The sequence below is a fragment of the Hevea brasiliensis genome, chromosome 4, assembly GCF_030052815.1.
Source record: "Hevea brasiliensis isolate MT/VB/25A 57/8 chromosome 4, ASM3005281v1, whole genome shotgun sequence".
NCBI lineage: Eukaryota > Viridiplantae > Streptophyta > Magnoliopsida > Malpighiales > Euphorbiaceae > Hevea > Hevea brasiliensis.
This window is the reverse complement of record NC_079496.1, coordinates 22,011,407-22,030,810: the sequence shown is the minus strand read 5'-3', so window position 1 is coordinate 22,030,810 and position 19,404 is coordinate 22,011,407. Positions and strand designations below refer to the sequence as shown.

The window sequence follows — 19,404 nt, the reverse complement described above, 5'->3', positions numbered from 1 at the left end:
AAGTTAAGCGAAGTTGTTGAAATTTATGCTCAAAATTCTCATATGTTATAATAATCTATCTAAATATCAGGGTAGAAGAACACTTTGCTCATTTGCTAGATCCTTGCAGGCGAATGGGAAGCAGGGGAAAATACAGTTGCGAGAGCGCAAGTGAGACCCTAGAATGGATTAACGCAATTCTCCAATTCATCAAACCTTACAATTCCATCATCAACGCTCACGTCGTCAATTTCTTCAAAGACAGATTATGGGAATCCCTTGATCAACAGTGGTTCCAATGCCTCCGTCATGAACCTATTCAAAATCTTCTACTTATTCCTTCTGGTGTGGTTCAGGTAACCCAATTCTCCTTCTTCTTCTTCTTCATTTCATCTCAATGTATTAATTCTTTATGGATAACAAGCATGAACCATAAATTTGTCTTTTCGCTTGTTTAGGACTACTGGCCTGATTCTCTTAAACAATTTGTTACGACTTTGAGGTCTCTTGTGTTTTCTCGAGAGCAAGTGGACCTGGATAAGGTATTTTGTTTTATTATTATTATTATTATTATTATTATTATTATTATTATTATTATTATTATTATTATGTCAAATTGCTACATTTTCTGTTTGTTTGTTGATTTTTAATTTTTTTTCCATGACTTTGTTATAGGTGTTTCCTGGACTGAAGATCACAGTGCTTAATAGTGTTCTTGCACAAGGCATGAATGTGAAGAAAAAACATGAGGTAGGTCCTTAACAATTATGTTCTGAATTTCTGTTCTTTTTATTTTTTCACTGTTATTTGATAAAAAACATTGCCTGAGACCCTATACTCAAAAATCGGTTTCTTAGTATTTCCTTTCCCACTTTATTAAGGGAAATGATTTCTTCTGAGCAGGTAGAAGTTCTTTCTGCTGTTGTTAGTTTTATTACAAAAGGTGTGAGAGTTCAAACAATTGTTGATGTAGGTGCTGGTCAGGTATCTCTTCTCCCCTCCCCACCCTGCCCCAACCCCCCACCTTTTTTTTTTTTTAAAGATGCAAGATGCTTATTCTGAAACTACTTGACATTTTCTCTTGTTTCCCTTTGTACATTATTTTTGGGCTGAATTTATCTTCTATGGGCAAGCAGCTATTTTTTTGCTGTTATAACCCATCTCATCTAGTACGTTAGACATGTTGATCCTGACATTTGCTTTGAGGTTTTTGAATATGTTCTTAATTAATTAAAAGAAATAGTTCTAGGCTTTATAATTTCTAATGAAGAGAACATCTTTCCTTATTAATTTTGAAATTTTAGCTCAAATCTATAATGTTAGTGTTGGCTTGTACTTGTGAATGGCCTATCTATATCTAAGGATGCTCACTCCATTAGGTCTGGAATTTCATTCCTATCTACATGAGTACATATAAGGATACTCACTCCATTAGGTCTGGAATTTCATTTAAAATGACCATCTCGCCAACAAGTACATAAGATACCTATTTGTAATACTAGAAATCCTGGTTTTATGTGGACAAGTTTGTCAAAATAGGAATCTTAAAATTGCTAGAAATATAAGTAAAAATAATGCAAGTTAAAATTACAAGAATTAAATTATAAGCTGTATAGTAGTTACAATAAAATAATAGAGCCATTGCCTTTGCATCAACATGTATAGTTGTTAGGTCTGTTTTATGAGGCTTGCAGTAGTAAGGTGTTTCTCTCACCTATCACCTTAGCACTGCATGTCAGTTTCAAAATGTGGCATGGCATGTACCTTGTTAATGGCTAATGCCACAGTGTAAACTCTCTCTCAAAGGCTTCAAGTTCCCTTTGCACTACCACTCCAAAGTACTATAAGTTAATGATCTTTGTTTCTCTTATCGTGCAAAACTGAATCTATTTATATTTCTGTAGCATTTATCTGAACAAAATTTCATCTGTTTGCTTGTTCAGATTCTATTTAAGTGATTGAATGAATCTTTCAGGGTTATCTTGCACAAGTTCTTTCTTTCCAGTACCATCATTCCGTAGTTGCTATTGATGCTTCTTCTCATCATGGAGAGGTAACAGAGACACGTGCAGAACGGATAAAGAAACATTATGCGGCGCAGATGCGTAAATTTAAGTATGAAATGCAGTAATTTTTTGCTTTCATTTGTGTACTTACAATTTCTTGTGCATGAGAAAGTGAAAGGTACCTTGTTCAGAAACCAAGATAAAATTTGGCTGTAAACCATCATATTATCGGTTTTTGGATGACTGTGTGGCTCTGTGCAGCCAATCCTGTTTGTTGTAATGTTATGATTAATTTGTATGTTGTAGTCCTTATTTATCTCCATATGATTCTTGAATTCTCACTAATATTATAATTGCTTAAACATACTAAAATGCAAAAGAAGGCATGACATCTGTAGGATCTGATTGTATAGCCCAAAAATAATCTTGTTTATCACAAAACTAGTTGAGAGTTTAGTTGGATTTATGGTTAATCAAGATTCAGGGGTCGTTTTTTAATATGAGAATGCTCAACTTGGCTTGTTAAGTGCTTGGTGCTGCTTCCTTGCTTGAATTGTTACACATTCTAGCATACTCTTTTCTTGCTTATTTGCAATAAATCTGGTTTGGTGTCATAGATTTTCACCATAATGGTTGGGGCATTGTTTCTGTTTACCTCTATTTGATAGTAACATTTCTTTTTCCCCTTGCCATTGTTAGTTCAGGAAACAGGGTTCTGAATGTGCCTAAGACAATTACATGCCGCATTATGTCCATTGACATGTTGAAAGCCTTGACTAACATGTCACTACTTGACGATGTCAAGCAGCCAAGACTGATTGGGCAAGTTGCAGACAATAAAACTTCGTTGTTACTTGCTGGATTACATGCTTGTGGAGATCTTTCAGTAACAATGCTGAAGTGAGAGCCTATATGCACTTTGACATTTTTATTTTCTATTTTGCAGCTCAAATGCTCAATGCTAATGTTTTGCAATGTTTTAGCTCATAGTACAAACCTGCATATTCTTTCATATGGTATAGACAATGGTAAACTGTTTTAGCTAAGCGGAAATGAAATATTTTTCCTAAGGTCTCAATGTTTACAGAAGAAGTAACTACAAAAGAGGGTGTCCCTAATGCAGGAGGTTCCCTGCTTGGCAAAGGTTGGGGTAGGGTTGTCTATCATACACAACCTTTTTCCTGTTTTTTGTAGAGAGGTTGTTTTCGTGACTTAAACACGTAATCTTCTGCTCACTAAGTGGCAATCTTACCTTTGTGATAAGGGTTGCACACTTGCGCTACAGGAAGTAACTAGAAGATTGTTAAAATCTCTCTACTGCAGAAATCATCTAGAATAACATTGTGCAAAGATGGTAGTGATGATTAGTTGATGCATATTAGACTTATATTTTAGTTCATTTTGTTCACATCTTACAAAATTTATTCACATTGCATTAGAAATGAAGCCAAAGTTTCATTTTCTTTTTTGAGCTGGATGTGCTAAAGGTATTGAATCACTGTAACTCTTGCTTCCAAGCTTGTGTTGCTGGCTACCCTCTTAATTGGATTGTTTGTGCCAAAGTGGCACGTGACAAAAAATGTTGGAGGCCTTGGACATGTGATTGGTCTTGAAGCACTGTTTCCATATCCCCTAATCAAATGCGATTACTGGATTTGTTTGTTCAAATTGCAACTTTAGGATCATGAATTTTTTAATATATATATATATATATATATATTTATTTATTTATTTATTTATTTATTGTACTAGGACCTTTTTGGAGTGCGAAGACGTCAAAGCAGTTGTTAGCATTGGGTGCTGCTACAACTTGTTATCAGAAGAATGTTTTGATGCTGCTGGTTCTCATTGTGGTTTTCCAATGAGTACTGGTGTTAAATCTGCAGGCATATCACTAGGGAAGAATTCACGCGATCTTGCTTGTCAGGTGTGTGGATATTTTGCTTTTCTTAATTTCATAGTTTTATGAAGCAATATCATTGGAAGTTTTTGTTTGTTTAGTGACTAACTGATAACCCCAAGGCAATCAAAGACAAACTATTGAGGCTTTTGGGTTGAGGGCTGCTGCATGGGCTAAACAATTAATGTCATGAAGCTGGGAATGTAAGATTAAGGTGTCTACTGCAAATTGCAATAAAGCTCTAGAAATGTTGATAGTATGATGCAGTTTTTTGTACATGCTTGTTGGGTCCAACCAACTCCATTAGTTTTTGGCCACCTCAATTTCTCTCCAAATGATGGTCACTATTTGTATAACTCATTAAAAAATGGAAAAAGAGAAAAATCAAATATTGATTAATGCTTTAGCATACAGCATGAGAAATCTGCCAAGCAATTTTGAGGTGAAGCTTAGGACTACTGAACTGCGACACTTATCTAAGTATAAATTTGGATCATCAAATTTATCTTATAAGCTGCTACTGCTATCAAGAGATGACACCCAGGCTTTCAAACCTGGTCTGGTCAATGAACCAGCGGAAGTGGAGGGTTAAGGTTTAAGTTTTAAGGTTTAACTAGGGTTTAACCAGTATACTAATAAAAATATTAATTATATTATAAAATTAACAATCTCTTAAAAAATAATAATGTATATTATAATTATTAGTTTGATATAACTTATAAATAATTATTAGAATAAAGCTAGTTAAATTTAATACATAATTTGCTCTAAAAATATTTAAAATTTCTAATTAAATTTTAGATTTTAATTAATAATTTTTTATAATAAAAGAAATACTTATAATAATATTTTTATAATAATAAATTTATTTAAATCAATGAAAAATAAATTTTGATGTATTAAAATTTTATAGCATAATAAATATAAAAAATTAATCATAAAAAAGATAATAAAATACCAAAATAATTAAATAATTCCAGTTAACATTCAACAAATATATTATTTACACCATTTATCACACAAAATACAGGTTGGTCAAGTGGACAAATAAACCAATGTCTTCCCTTCACTGGTTGTAGGTTCAACACCTGCTGCCAGCAGATTCCATTTTTTTTTTAATGAAGAAGAATTTGTCTCTTAATCAGACTGGACCAGCCAGTGGTCCTGGTCCCTGTTAGTCTGGTCCAACTGGCTGGTCTGGTCCAGTTCTGAAAACTATAGATGGCACTATAAACTGGGTATTTATAATAATAGCTTCTAGATGGAGATGAATCTGCAAGAGGTTATTTGTTTGTTGGGATGCGTATAACTATAATTTGGGTAATCGTGGGATGAATTACATAATGTTATCCAGGAGTAAAAGGGGCGTTTTGTTGGAATCCACCAAGCCAATGTCTAGCAAAATGACTCTTGATAGACTTAGCAACTCAATTTTTTTCCTTGCCAATGATTTTTTTGATTTGCACTTGTTGTAAATATCACTGATAAGAGCTCCTAGTCTTGTTGTAAATATTAAGTAATCTTCCTTCATGCAACTTCATTGGAGCACTGTTTGCTGTGGGAAGGGTTAACTTCTCTATGGAGATGTGAAGCTTATAGAGTATGGGGTCGATCATTAGGGTACAGAGGAAAAGGGTTTATGTGTGGTTACTGGTTAGGAAGCCATTGCATAACACTGGACTTCTTTCTCTGGAACAATGGGCAGATAATCCTTTGGACAAGTATGCAATGAGTCTAACTGTGAAACTTTCTACTTTAATTTTCCTTGATATTCAAAAAAGGACAAACTTTTTGTCTAGATTATATCTATTCACACAAGTAGGATGCAGGTTAATAAAACAATATTACTTTTTGTTGAATTATTTTTTCCTTACTAATGCTTGTATGTACTTTGATTTCGCAATCTAAAGATATGTTTCGTGATATTTATTTTGTTTAGAGTGCAGAGACATGGACTTGTCTTGACAAAGATGTTGTTCTTCAAAATTTTAAGTTCTGTGAAACTCTCTACTTTAATTTTCCTTGATACTCAAAAAAGGACAAACTTTTTGTCTAGATTATATCTATTCACACAAGTAGGATGCAGGTTAATAAAACAATATTACTTTTTGTGAATTATTGTGTGCTTACTAATGCTTGTATATAGTTTGATTTCACAATCTAAAGATATGTTTTGTGATATTTATTTTCTTTAGAGTGCAGAGAGATGGACTTGTCTTGACAAAGATGTTGGTCTTCAAAATTTTGAGTTGCATACTTTTCGTGCTGCTTTTCAGATGGTACGCTGTATTATCTTTCGTTATTGTAATTTCTTTATATTTGCTCTACTTTTAACTCTTGGAAATGTGATTAGAGTTGGTATTTCTTTTCTTTTGATTTTGTCTTTGCATCTTTTTATATGTGTGGTTGTAAGCATGTATGCGCAATTTTATTTGGTGTATTGTTAAAAGGATTTCATGGTTTTTATATTTGCCTTCTTGTTCTTTACTGTTTTCAAGCTTATCACATAATCAACTTCCAAACTTTTACGCTTGAGCTCCTTACATGGTGCTTATTAAACTAATTAGAAAAAAGAGTTCATTTCAAATGATGATGATTGCTTCATATTTTTAACAATTTTGCCTTTGACAACACTATTGCAATTAACCATCTATATTACTAGACCATGTGTTTGTTGTTGGTAATCAGAAGATACTTGTTAAAATACGTTTAGTATTCTTCATGAGTTGTGCCAAAAATGGAACATTAAACTTCTTTTGATGCTTGAAACAATATTTTTAGGCAACTGAATGAGGAGCGAAAGTTTAATTTAGTGGCGTGTTGCTATTCACCAGAGTGTATCATTTTTTAAATTATCGTCTTTTATGTCTTCTCTTAATCTTTGATTTCGCTATATTGGATGTTGAGATTATATGGTATTTAAAAAGGGCCAAGATGTAATTCTATTAAGATTTTATGGTATAAATAGGGTTGTAATAATCAGTTTTGAAGGTTCTTTAAGTAATGAAACCAATTTACTGGTAGTTTATTCTCCTGGTTCTATAACCAGAAAATTCAACCTATTTGGTTGATTGAGTGATTTCATTGTTCTCTTGTTTTGATATATATATATAATTGAGATTGTAAATGAAGGCTTATATATATATATATATATATATATATATATATATATATCAATAGCTCTCTGTGGTGACTAGAGATAAATGTCGTATGCAAGTATCATTAGGAGGTGTAATTGAGATTGTAAATGAAGGCTTTTTTCATGCATTGTCTGAATGAATAGGAAAGATCAGGCTTATGAACCGTTTATGAAGTTTTGTTAGTGTTCCATTTCTAGAGAGGACATGGAATGATGCAAGATATTTAGTTGAAAGTCTTTCTAGTTCTTTTGGATAAAATTGATTGTATTGTAGAGGAACTTAGAAGAAAATAATTAGAAGAGCAGAGCTTATTGCTTATAACAAGAGTATGGACTACATTCACAAAGCTTGCGGGTCCCACTCCACATTTGGTGTCCAAAATGCACTTGAGAAAATGCATACTTTTATCAAAATAATTTCATTAGATAGAGGAGGGCAAAAAAAAACCAACTCAGTAGGGGGATGGAAAAAATTTTTTTTTCTTTAAATAAAAATGAAGCTCTCCAATCACTCATGTAAGACTTCCCTTATCCAACCCAAAAAAAAAAAAAAAAAAAAAGGAAAAGACTACAGAGAAATTGTATACCATAAAAATTTTGGGGGAACAATTTAGGTTGATAAAATTGAATACTCTTCTTCAATTAGAAACACCAGAATAGTGCAAATTAGCAGAATGACATGACCTCTAAGTTTCCTTTCCTTTTTCCATTTTAATAGTTCTTTCTGTGGAAAATATGCATACTCTGTGTGTGTGTGTGTTATGACATTCGTCTGCTGTGAATAACATTTGATTCCTTTGAAGGTTCTTTGTAAATATTATCCTGAAATCATAAAAACAAGTCCTTCAATTGGGCGTCAAGGGAAGGCTTTGCGTCGTCAACAGCAAAGAAGGGCCTTGCATTCTGCACTGCATAATATAGAAAACAAACATTCAACACTGCCACAGAGCACTTCTAAAATGAAAGAAACCTGCCTCTCTCTACAGCCTACAGAACCTAAAACTGGTAAACAAATGAATGCTTGAATATTCTATAGGCTTGCAATTGATTGTCCCTTTCATCAATGGTTATTGCTAGTAATCAGCCGCAGGCAACTGCTACCAATTGTTAGCAACAACCACAAATTACTATATTGTACATAATTTTTCTCATATTTAACTGTAAATAGAAAAACTAAGAAATTCTTAGAAGCTCAAATATTTTGAGTCATATATATTCAAGGAGAATTAACATTTCCAATTTATTTCAAACACTAGAAAATAGTTTCCAATTAGTTTTTAGTGTTGCAACTTAACAATAGAAAATAAGTTATTTCTCAAAAATTGTTTTACTTAGAAAATGTTAGCTTAGATTTCATAGACTGCTGGTTTTCTTTGTTTTTTAACCAACTTAAATTGAAAATATTCAACCTGGAGTGTTTGGCTTTTGTTTTTGTGAGTTTAATTCAGGGTAAGAGTGTTACTCTACCATATGTTTGATAACTGAACCTGCTGATCAATGTATGTTCTCAGTTCAAGCAATGGAAAATGAAAGGCTGAAGGGCTTTTCTTGAAGTGTTTGAGCTTGAAGAATGTATACCTAATGGAGTTTATGAGAATGATTTTTATCTCTGGGTGTTTAAAATATGTAAGAGATGCTGACAATTATCCATGAAAATTTGTTTTGCAGATGAAAGTTCAACCTTGGAGTTGGGTGTAGATACCTTGTCTTGCGATGGGTTTATGAGATGTGAGGAAAATGCTTCTGTTGACAAATATTTACTATTTGAGAAATTTTGTCAGTCTGGACTTTCTCGCCTGGGTCTCCAACCTTTGGAAGGGATGTATCTTTATGAAATATGGAAGGAAGCTGAACCTTTTGCTGTATGTCACTCCCTCCTTGCTCTTAAGATCTTCAATTATTGCACAAAAATTTCAACAGTCTTGCTGCATCCTAAGGAAAATAAAGAAAGAAGCCATATTTTTCTTTGAAAATTGAAAATCTTTGTATATACAGGCTTACTTTACATCCAATATCTAAAGGCAAAAAGCATATTTTAATTCCTAAATTTTTTATGTTTTATGCTATTGAGTCCATAAACATTCATTCGTTGACACTGGACCCTTGAACCATTACTTTTCTCCACATTTAGCCCTTATTTAACAGAGGTTACTTGTGTGTAACACATGCCATTTAAGTAGTGCGTTTTAATAATTAAAAAATTCTCTCCTTGCAAATGAGAAACCCATATTTTCCCTACTCCATCCCTTCCCGCAATGTTTTGTTTGATCTTTCTCAACAAAAACCCTTCAACATCAACCTATAATATAAGAACAGAAAGAAAGATGAAACTTGAATTCTTGATCTCTATCAAGAAAATTTTTGAAGAATAATATCTTTCACTATTTGATGCAAGTAATGGACCAGAGCTCTAGGTTTAAACAATGCGGCATTTGATGACAGCAAATCAGAGGGCTAAAAAATGAAGTGTATCAATCATCTTGGTGGGGTCAATCTCTTGAATCACCTGGCAATAAGGAGAATCTCAGTCCCTATTTTCGACAAATCCCCTGTTTCTCTCAAATCTTTGGTAACTTCAATACATATTAATGTCTACCCTACTCTATTTCTTATTCTGCCTATTACACACTTCTTCAGTCAACTCAATATTCGCACTCAACTCCAACTTCTCAAAGCAACTCATCACAGCTCAACTCCGTTCTTTTCCCTCTCCACTTCCTTCTCACTCTAGTTAATGCTAAATAGGAAGATGATATCCCTAATACAATTTAGGAATTATATTCCATGTAAAATTATGAAATTTAAGAGTTTTATTCTTTAGGAATTTTATTTTTATTAGGTCTATCTAGTATTCCTAATTAGAATTGAATTAGGGTTCTAAAATTCTAATGTGATTGGAATTCCTAATTCTATAAATAAGACCTAGGATTTTTATTGTTATTGTAGAAAGAGATGATTCTCATTGATTTCAATTAATCTGTACATGGGTATATATATACAATTGATTCCTATAATTGTGTTCTACTAATTAGGAAGAAATCCTAAATAAGAAATCCTAAATAGGAATACAGAATACAGAATATACAGAGAAATAATATAGTGATTGACTTTCCATAACACTCCCCCTCAAGTTGGAGCATAGATGTTAATCATGCCCAACTTGTTACAAATGTAGTCAATCCTAGCTCCATTTAGAGCTTTTGTGAAAATATCTCCTAACTGCTCTCCAGTTTTGATGTGTCCTGTTGAGATGATCTGTTGTTGAATCTTATCACGAATAAAATGACAATCAATCTCAATATGTTTGGTCCGCTCATGAAACACCGGATTAGAAGCAATATGAAGAGCAGCTTGATTATCACAGCACAATTTCGCAGGCAGGGAGGTCTTAAAACCTGTCTCATCTAGTAATTGAAGTATCCACATTATCTCACATACTGATTGCGAAACCCTAGTTCTAATCAGGACTCAAGAGGAGTCATTTGTTATTATTGCCATGAGCCTGGCCATACAAAATATAATTGTCCGCAACTTCAGAAGAAAAATCAGCGATCACAGATGGCAAATATGGCAGCAGAGAATTCTACAGTATCTTCCTCTGAGAAAACTATTTTGGTATCTGCAGATGATTTTGCACAATTTTCCCAGTATCAGGCATCTCTAAAGCCTACCAGTTCCCCTGTCACTGCGATTGCTGAGTCAGGTAAATCCACTACATGCCTTGTGTCTTCCTCATCCAAATGGGTTATTGATTCTGGTGCGACAGATCACATGACAGGTAATTCTAGTCTTCTATCTGCTTTTCTGTCTAATCTCACTTCCAACATCAAGTTTTGAGCTGATGGTTCTACTTCTTGTGTCATGGGTTCTGGAACTGCGAACCCGACTTCGTCAATTTCTTTGTCTTCTGTTTTGTGTCTACCAAAATTCTCTTTTAATCTACTTTCTGTTAGTAAACTTACTCGTACCTTAAATTGTTCTGTTTCCTTTTTTCCTGACCAGTGTTTGTTTCAGGATCTTACGACGGCGTATTATTGGTAGAGGACGCGAGTCGTGGTCTCTACATTCGAAAATCATGTACCGCGTCGCTTGTTTGCTCCAGCACCTTAACACCTCTTGAAGCTCATTGTAGATTGGGTCATCCTTCTTTGTCTACCATGAAGAAGCCGTGTCCTCAATTTCACTTTATCAAGACTAGAATGTGAGTCGTGTCGCTTTGCAAAACATCATCGCTTGCCTTCGTGTCTAGAGTCAATAAACGGGCTTCATCCCCTTTTGAGTTAGTTCATTCGATGTTTGGGGTCCTTGTTCGGCCATTTCTAAAGCGGATTTCGTTATTTTGTTACTTTTGTTGATGATTACTCTCATGTAACATGGTTATATTAAATGAAGAGTCATTCTAAGCTATTTTCTATTTTTGTGCTTTTTGTACTGAAATTAAAACTCAATTTAATATTTCTGTGCGCATATTAAGAAGTGACAATGCCAAAGAATACTTTTCAAAGACAATTTCAGTCTTATATGACACAAAATGGCATTCTTCATCAGTCTTCCTGTGTGGATACCCCATCCCAAAATGGTGTGGCCGAAAGAAAAAATCGGCATCTTCTTGAGGTAACTCGTGCTCTTCTTTTTCATATGAAAGTACCTAAACACTTTTGGGCGGATGCGCTTCTACGGCATGTTTTTGATCAATCGTATGCCGTCTTACCTTAATGGGGATATTCCTTATATCGCTTTGTTTCCTACAAAATCTTTGTTCCCTATTGAACCCCGTATTTTTGGTTGTACATGTTTTGTGTGTGATGTTCGTCCACAGGTTACTAAATTGGATCCAAAATCTCTCAAATGTGTCTTCCTTGGGTACTCCCGGCTCCAAAAAGGGTACCGTTGTTTCTCTCCTACTCTTAATCGTTATCTAGTTTCTGCAGATGTCACATTTTTTGAGTCCACTCCATTTTTTCCTCCATCATCTGTGTATGAGAGTCAGGGGGAGGAGGATGATCTCTTAATATATACTGTCCAACCAATGTCTAATCCTCTCCCACAGCCTGTTCCTTCTGTCTCTAGACCTACTCGACCTCCCGTTGTTCATGTTTATTCCAGGAGATTGGAGATTCCTGACTCAGATCCTCCACCAGCTACTTCGTTGGGAGATCCTGTACCTCATACTGATCATGATTCTGATCTAGACTTACCCATTGCTCTTCGTAAAGGTAAACGTTCATGTACTTATCCTATCTCTTCTTTTGTTTCTTATAATCAATTGTCTTCTTGTTCTCGGTGTTTTGTTACTTCTTTAGACTCTGTTCCTATCCCTAATACTGTTGGTGAGGCACTGTCTCATCCTGGCTGGTGTGATGCTATGAAAGAGGAAATGAAGGCTTTAGATGCTAATGGTACATGGGAACTATTGCCTTTGCCCACTGGTAAGAAAGCTATTGGTTGCAAATGGGTATTTACAGTAAAGGTAAATCCTGATGGTTCTGTGGCTAGGTTAAAAGCACGCCTTGTAGCAAAAGGATATGCTCAGACATAGGGGTTGATTGCTCTGATACCATGTAGAAAGAGATGATTCTCATTGATTTCAATTAATCTGTACATGGGTATATATATACAATTGATTCCTATAATTGTGTTCTACTAATTAAGAAGAAATCCTAAATAAGAAATCCTAAATAGGAATACAGAATACAGAATATACAGAGAAATAATATAGTGATTGACTTTCCATAGCAGTTATTAAACAAATTCTGTTACGACAATTTTTATGAGATCAATAATATCTTGGTTCTTTCCCCAAGCTTTCGCAAACTAGTCCTTCCACTGTGCCCTCAAAATTTCTCTTTAGTCTTTGTCCAAAATTTTCTGTCTTATTTACTGTTAAAAAAAGAAAAAAAACAAAAAATAGAAAGCTTTGAGAAACAGTGCAACCCAACGGTGCACTCCCACCCCTCACCATACACCACTATCTGACCATCAAACTCAGCACGCCATCACCAATCCTCTAGTGACATCCAGCCGACTCTTTCGGCGCCTTTCCGACTACCTGCAACTTCCCCTAAAAGATCTGATGGGGTCAAATCTTGACCTGAATCTAGACTTGCAAGTTTTCTAGATTTCTCTGGCATCTGACCCTCTCCAACTCTTCTCCAATCGCTGATATGCCCATCTCTGCTGTTGGAACGATTGTCCGACTTTCCAACTGTAAAAATCCATCGGGTCAATTTTCTTCGTTAAGGTATGCTTGCTTAATTTAAATCATAATGTAGATTGAAAGATTAGAAGATGATATTGATGATTCTAAGGTATAAGATGAGTTATGGGATGCAATTCAAAGAATACAAGATGAAATTGATGATTATTATGTACAACTTGATGAAGTGTGTTATTTGACTGATTTGTATGGAGTTTCTAACTATGCTCCTTGTGGTTTATTTGATGAGTATCCATATATTCGACTAATCTTATAATATAGGGAGAAAACACTAGAAGAATGTAAAAACGAGTATCATGATCAACGGACTCATCAACAAGTTAAGAATTAAGAACTTGAAGAATTTGAAGCATGGAAAAAAGCACATCTGTTCCAATTGAGAGAACAGTTAGATGTAGTAAAAAGTATTAAAAATATAAAAGCAAAAGGTCTTGAAAAAGTAAGCCAACAATGAAAGAAAGTTGAATTTGAAAAGCAACTTGAGGTTGAATATGAAATTGAAAAGGAGCAACCTGAAGAACCTAAGATCAAAGAATATGAAGATTTGAGTCTTGAACACGCGCTTATTGAAGAGTCTTTTCTAGAGCAAAAAGTTGATGAAAATGCAAAAGCAAAGCTTGAGGAGGATAAATTGCAAAACAAAGAAGATCACTTTATGAAAAATTTAATGGAGATTGAAGAAAATCAAGTTATTTCTATTGATTTGAAGAGCCTTTCAACTGTTAATTCATTTGATTTTGTTTGTCCAGATCCTTTTAGAGATGCAAAGGAAAGCATGAAGTGCTTGCTTTCAAGCTTCTTGCTACCATACAAGACTAAAGAGTTAATTATTTTTCTAATGCAGTTTCTTATTCTCTCGCACTTTGAGACTTGAGGACGAGTTTTTTTCCAACCAAGGGAGAATAATGCAGAATAAGAAGATGATATCCCTAATACAATTTAGGAATTATATTTCATGTAAAATTAAGAAATTTAAGAGTTTTATTATTTAGGAATTTTATTTTTATCAGGTCTATTTAATATTCCTAATTAGAATTAAATTAGGATTCTAAAATCCTAATGTGATTGGGATTTCTAATTCTATAAGGAAGACCTAGGGTTTCTATTGTTATTAGACCAGCTTTGTTCTGATAATTTCTATGAGATCAATAATATCTTTAAAAGTAGTTCTCTTTTTTCAAGGATTGGTCTTTGATTTTTTTTCTTCTTCTTGGTTCTTTCCCTTTGTTCTACAACACTAGTTCTCTTATATGTAACATATATTTGATCAAGATTTCCTATTGTTGATGAATGGACTGAGAATGCTGAGATCTCCTCTTGTTGATGAAGAGACTGAGATCTTCTGTTTCTCTTTAATGGATTGACCCATCAATCTTTAAACATCTCTGGTACTACATCTTCCATGTGTTTGATGAATGGACTGAGAGAATGCTCCTCATGGCAGTGTAGTAAACACCCAACTAAAACCCAAAGTGAAACCACCTGCTTGGTTCGAGTTTGGGTTCCTTGGCATTGTTGATCCTCCTTGCTTTGAGATCTCCCAACTTATCTCTGAATTCATCAAACTCTACAATCGTAAGTTACCACAACCTTTCTAATACTAAAAAAAGGTACCTAATGTAGAATAGGAAGTTTAGAATTTTATTTAGGAATTTTAATTATTATAGAACTAAGAAATTTAAAGAGTTTATTCTTTAGGAATTTTATTATTATTAGGTATATTATTTTCTAATTTATCTTATTTAGTATTCTTAATTAGAGTTGAATTAGGATTTCTATTCCTAATTTGATTAGGGTTGTAAGCTCTATAAATAGAGCTAATTTTTTATGATTTAGTAGCTTTGGATCATGATTATAATTGAGATTAAATAAAATTATTGAGAATAGTTCTTTTTTTTAAGGATTGGTCCTTGATTTCTCCTAGTTTTTCATTTTTCTTCCCTTTGTTCTACATCAATTTTGGTATCAGAGCCTAAAATTGAGCCAAATTTCCATCGCTTTTCACAAAATTATCAGATTTCTCATTCAAGTCTTCCCATTCCTTAGATTCCCACCGGTGTTTTTGTCCTTCAAAATTTTTTCTTGTTGCCTATAGTTCAAAAAAAGAGTCGAAAACTGGAAGAATCTAGCAACTTGTCATCAGCCTATTTGTCTGTTCGCTTAAAAGCTGAATTTTGAGGCTTTTTTTTTTCTTCAGGTAAGGTGTGCTTTCTTACTTCAAATGCTATGGAAACCTATATTAAAATGCTAGAAGAGGAGATCAATTACTACAAAAATGTTCTCGAAAAAATTAGTTATGACATTGGATTTCATAAGGGTCAATTACTATCTCTATGTCATTAGATGGATAATTATAGTTATAGACGTAATCGTGAAAGGGATTCTTTCTTAAATGGTGAATATTGTGGGAGAGAGTTGTGGAGTATCGACTACGTCATGATACTTCTATCTCTCTCAATCAATTTGGTTTCATGCCCGGTCATTCAACTATGGAAGTGATCTTTCTCATTAGAAGCTTGATGGAGAAATATAGAGATGTGAAGAAAGATCTACACATAGTTTTTATTGATTTGGAGAAGGCTTATGATAGTGTTCCAAGAGAGATCTTATGGAATGTGTTAGAACAAAAGAGAGTATCTATTAGGTACATACAAGTATTGAAAGATATGTATGAAGGAGCAACTACTATTGTGCGCACAGTGGGAGGGGACACAAGAGATTTTTCAATCTCAATTGGATTACACCAAGGATCAGCCATAAGCTCTTACCTTTTTACATTGGTTTTAGATGAACTGACAAAACATATACAATAGAGTATTCCTTGGTGCATGATGTTTGCAGATGATATTGTTCTGATAGATCAGACACGAGAAGGAGTCAATAGAAAGCTAGAACTTTGGAGAAGTACTCTAGAGTCAAAAGGTTTTAAGTTAAGTAGAACGAAGACAGAATACATGCATTGCAAGTTCAGTGAAGGCCAAACTGGTGATAGGGAAGGAGTTAGTTTGAATGGAGTGATACTGTCCCAAAGTAATCACTTTAAATATCTAGGCTCAGTCCTTCAAGTAGATGGGGGATGTGAGGAGGATGTTAGTCATAGGATTAAAGCCGGATGGTTGAAGTGGAGACGTGCCACGGGAGTTTTATGTGATCGTAAGATTCCTAATAAATTGAAAGGAAAATTTTACCGTACAGCCATACGACCGGCTATGTTATATGGTAGTGAGTGTTGGGCACTGAAAGAGTCGTATGCATCTAAGATAAGAGTTGCAGAGATGAGAATGTTAAGGTGGATGAGTGGCCATACTAGACTAGATAAAGTCCGTAATGAGAGTATTAGAGAAAAGGTAGGAGTGGTGTCAATTGAAGATAAGTTGAGAGAAGGGAGATTGAGGTGGTTTGGTCATGTGAAGCGTAGACATATGGAGGCTCCAGTTAGACAAGTAGAGCACATTAGGTTAGAGGATAGAAAGAAAAAAAGGGGTAGACCTAAATTGACTTGGAGGAGAGTAGTACAACATGACCTAGAAGCATTACACATTTCTGAGGATTTAACTCAAAATCGTTCAGAGTGGAGAAAGCGAATCCATATAGCCGACCCCAAATTTTTGGGATAAAGGCTTAGTTGAGTTGAGTTGAGTTTTAAGAAAAGAGAGCTTGAAGAATGTAGGAAAGAACTTGTGATTTTAAGTATAAAAAAATTGAAAGTATAGCTTGATAAGTTATCAAAAGTAGGAGTACAGGTTGATAAGTTATCAAAAATAGAGCTTAATAAGTTATCGGTAGCTGTGCAAGAACTTGAAGAAGAAATTCAAATTGTAAATCAAGTAAAGAAGCTTGACGTTGAAGATGAACAAGAAGAAAAATTCGATGAGCAGCTTGAAGATGAGAATGAGGAACAAAAAGAGCAACCTAGGGAAACAAAGGTTGAAGAGTATGAGATTGAAGAATCCAATGATTCAAGTCTTGAGCATTCACATGTTGAAGAGCCTTTTCCAGAGCAAGAAATTGATAAAACTGCACAACCAAAGCTTGAGGAAGATATATTTGGGAATGAAAAAGATCTATGGAGACATCAATGAAAATTGAAGATCCTATTGAGTTAAAGGGCATTTTAACAGCCGTTCTAATTGATTTTATCTGTCCATATGTTTGTAAGAATACAAAAGCGAGTGCAAACTTCTTCAAGTCATTCTTATTGCTACCGTCCAAGAAGATCGTAGTGTGTGTTCTCCTTACTTGGTTCTTGATCCTTTTACACTTTAGAACTCAAGGTTGAGTGTTCTCCTCCCAAGGGAGAATAATGCAGAATAGGAAGTTTAGAGTTTTATTTAGGAATTTTAATTATTATAGAATTAAGAAATTTAAAAAGTTTTTGTTGTTTAGGAATTTTATTATTATTGGGTCTATTATTTTCTAATTTATCTTATTTAGTATTCCTAATTAGATTTGAATTAGGATTTCTATTCCTAATTTGATTAGGGTTGTAAGCTCTATAAATAGAGTTAATTTTTTATGATTCAATAGCTTTGGATTATGATTATTATTGAGATTGAATAAAATTATTGAGAATTAGTTCTCTTTTCTAAGGATTGGTTCTTGATTTCTCTTAGTTCTTTATTTTTTTTTCCCTTTGTTCTACATTAGTACCACAACCTTAATGTATCTGACTTATCTTCTCTGGTAGCCTGTCTTCCATGTGTTTATGAATGGATTCAGAGAATGGGTGTAGTTCCTTTTCTCTTGTACTTTTGTTCTATTCTATTCTAAACCCTGGCTAGCATTGAAAGGTCTCTATAGTTATCTCCGTAGTTTATTTATTATGCTGGAAAAGAGAATGATTGTTGAATATTTATCAATGCCCTCACTTTTTAGTAACTAGTTTCAAGAGTTGATGCCAATGAATGAGAAGAATTTTGTGTTCTTTGTTGGAACCAGCCTTTGTTGGATGGATTTAAGAAAATTTGGATAGTCGATTTGTTTGGAGGTAGAGAGATTTTCTGTCGCGGATCTTTGCAGAAGGAAGAGAGAGAGAGAGAGAGAGAGAGAGAGAGAGAGAGAGAGAGAGGATCTGGGTAGGGAAAGGGGTTTATTTTTGAATTTTTTAAATATTTTTGGATGCTGTTTATTAAATTTAATATTTTTTTAATTAAGTCTGTTAAAAAAGGGCTAAATGTGGAGAAAAATAATGTTTTAGGCCCTTTAGGGAACGAACCAATGTGAACAATAAATGTTTATGGACTCAATAACAAAAAACTGTTAAAATTCAGGGGCCAAAATATGCCTTTTTGCCTTTTCTAAATGGTTTATTGATAATATCAGTTGGTGTTTCTCATTCCAATGCCATGTTTGGTAACCATCATAATTGCGCATGGAATTCATTTTCTGTTATCTGAGCACCAAGCCCCTGAAAATGCAAGAAATGATTCAGGAAAATATTTGCATTGGAACCTTAAATTCTATATAGTTAGTTTACAATAATTGATCATTTAAAAAAATACTGGCAGCATAAGGATTTATGCAACTTTGATTATTCCTTTATGTATGTTTGTGTCTGTACGCCTTTTTTTTGTTTTTGCTGATTAGTACAATAACTGCAAACAGGAGCTTATAGGATCCTATTGGTCTCTTCGAGCTGCTTTTGGGCCCCTTCTTGAGACTCTTCTTCTGCTTGATAGATTATTGTTCCTTCAGGAGCAAGGGAGTTCAGTGGAAGCAATCATGTTACCCATCTTTGATCCTGCATTATCACCTAGGAATGTTGCAATAATTGCTAAAAGAACTTGATTTAAATGTAGCAACAAACATGGGGAATGGTGGTAATCACAAAACTAACGCTCTTCCCCATGTATATCTTCATGTTACGGATTGAAACATCCAATACAAATTTCTTATTTATATATGTGACATTGGTCTCTGCAAGTTGTTGTCGTGTGTTGTGCCCCTTTTAGATTACTCCTACTCGATGAATTATTCTTTCTCCAGGAGCAAGGTGGTTTCATAGAAGAGGCCATGTCTTTTATCTTTCATCCTGCAATGTTATCAAGAACTTGGCCATTGTTGCTAATACTATATGCTGATCGAACTGTTTTTCTCCACTTTTCTGTTCCTCAGGATTATTCAACACTGTGAAACATGTAGCAAAGTAAATTTCCATAGATTG

At 34.1% G+C, this 19,404-nt stretch overlaps 1 protein-coding gene across 2 annotated transcripts; it reads left to right on the top strand.

Moving 5' to 3' along the window:
• On the top strand, window positions 1-19,163 carry LOC110640192 (uncharacterized). Of its 2 annotated transcripts, XM_058145593.1 has the most exons (11): window positions 5-335; window positions 438-521; window positions 655-733; window positions 887-963; window positions 1,955-2,094; window positions 2,685-2,885; window positions 3,738-3,912; window positions 6,081-6,164; window positions 7,828-8,029; window positions 8,693-8,886; window positions 18,846-19,163. In XM_058145593.1, exons 1-11 carry the CDS (start codon window positions 114-116, stop codon window positions 19,026-19,028), a joined length of 1,641 nt encoding a protein of 546 aa, XP_058001576.1. In that variant the 5' UTR covers window positions 5-113; the 3' UTR covers window positions 19,029-19,163. The 2 variants fall into 2 exon arrangements, with proteins under 2 accessions (XP_058001577.1, XP_058001576.1); XM_058145594.1 differs by lacking the exons at window positions 7,828-8,029; window positions 18,846-19,163 and having other exon boundaries at window positions 1-335; window positions 8,693-8,869.
• The last annotated feature ends 241 nt before the right edge of the window (window positions 19,164-19,404 follow it).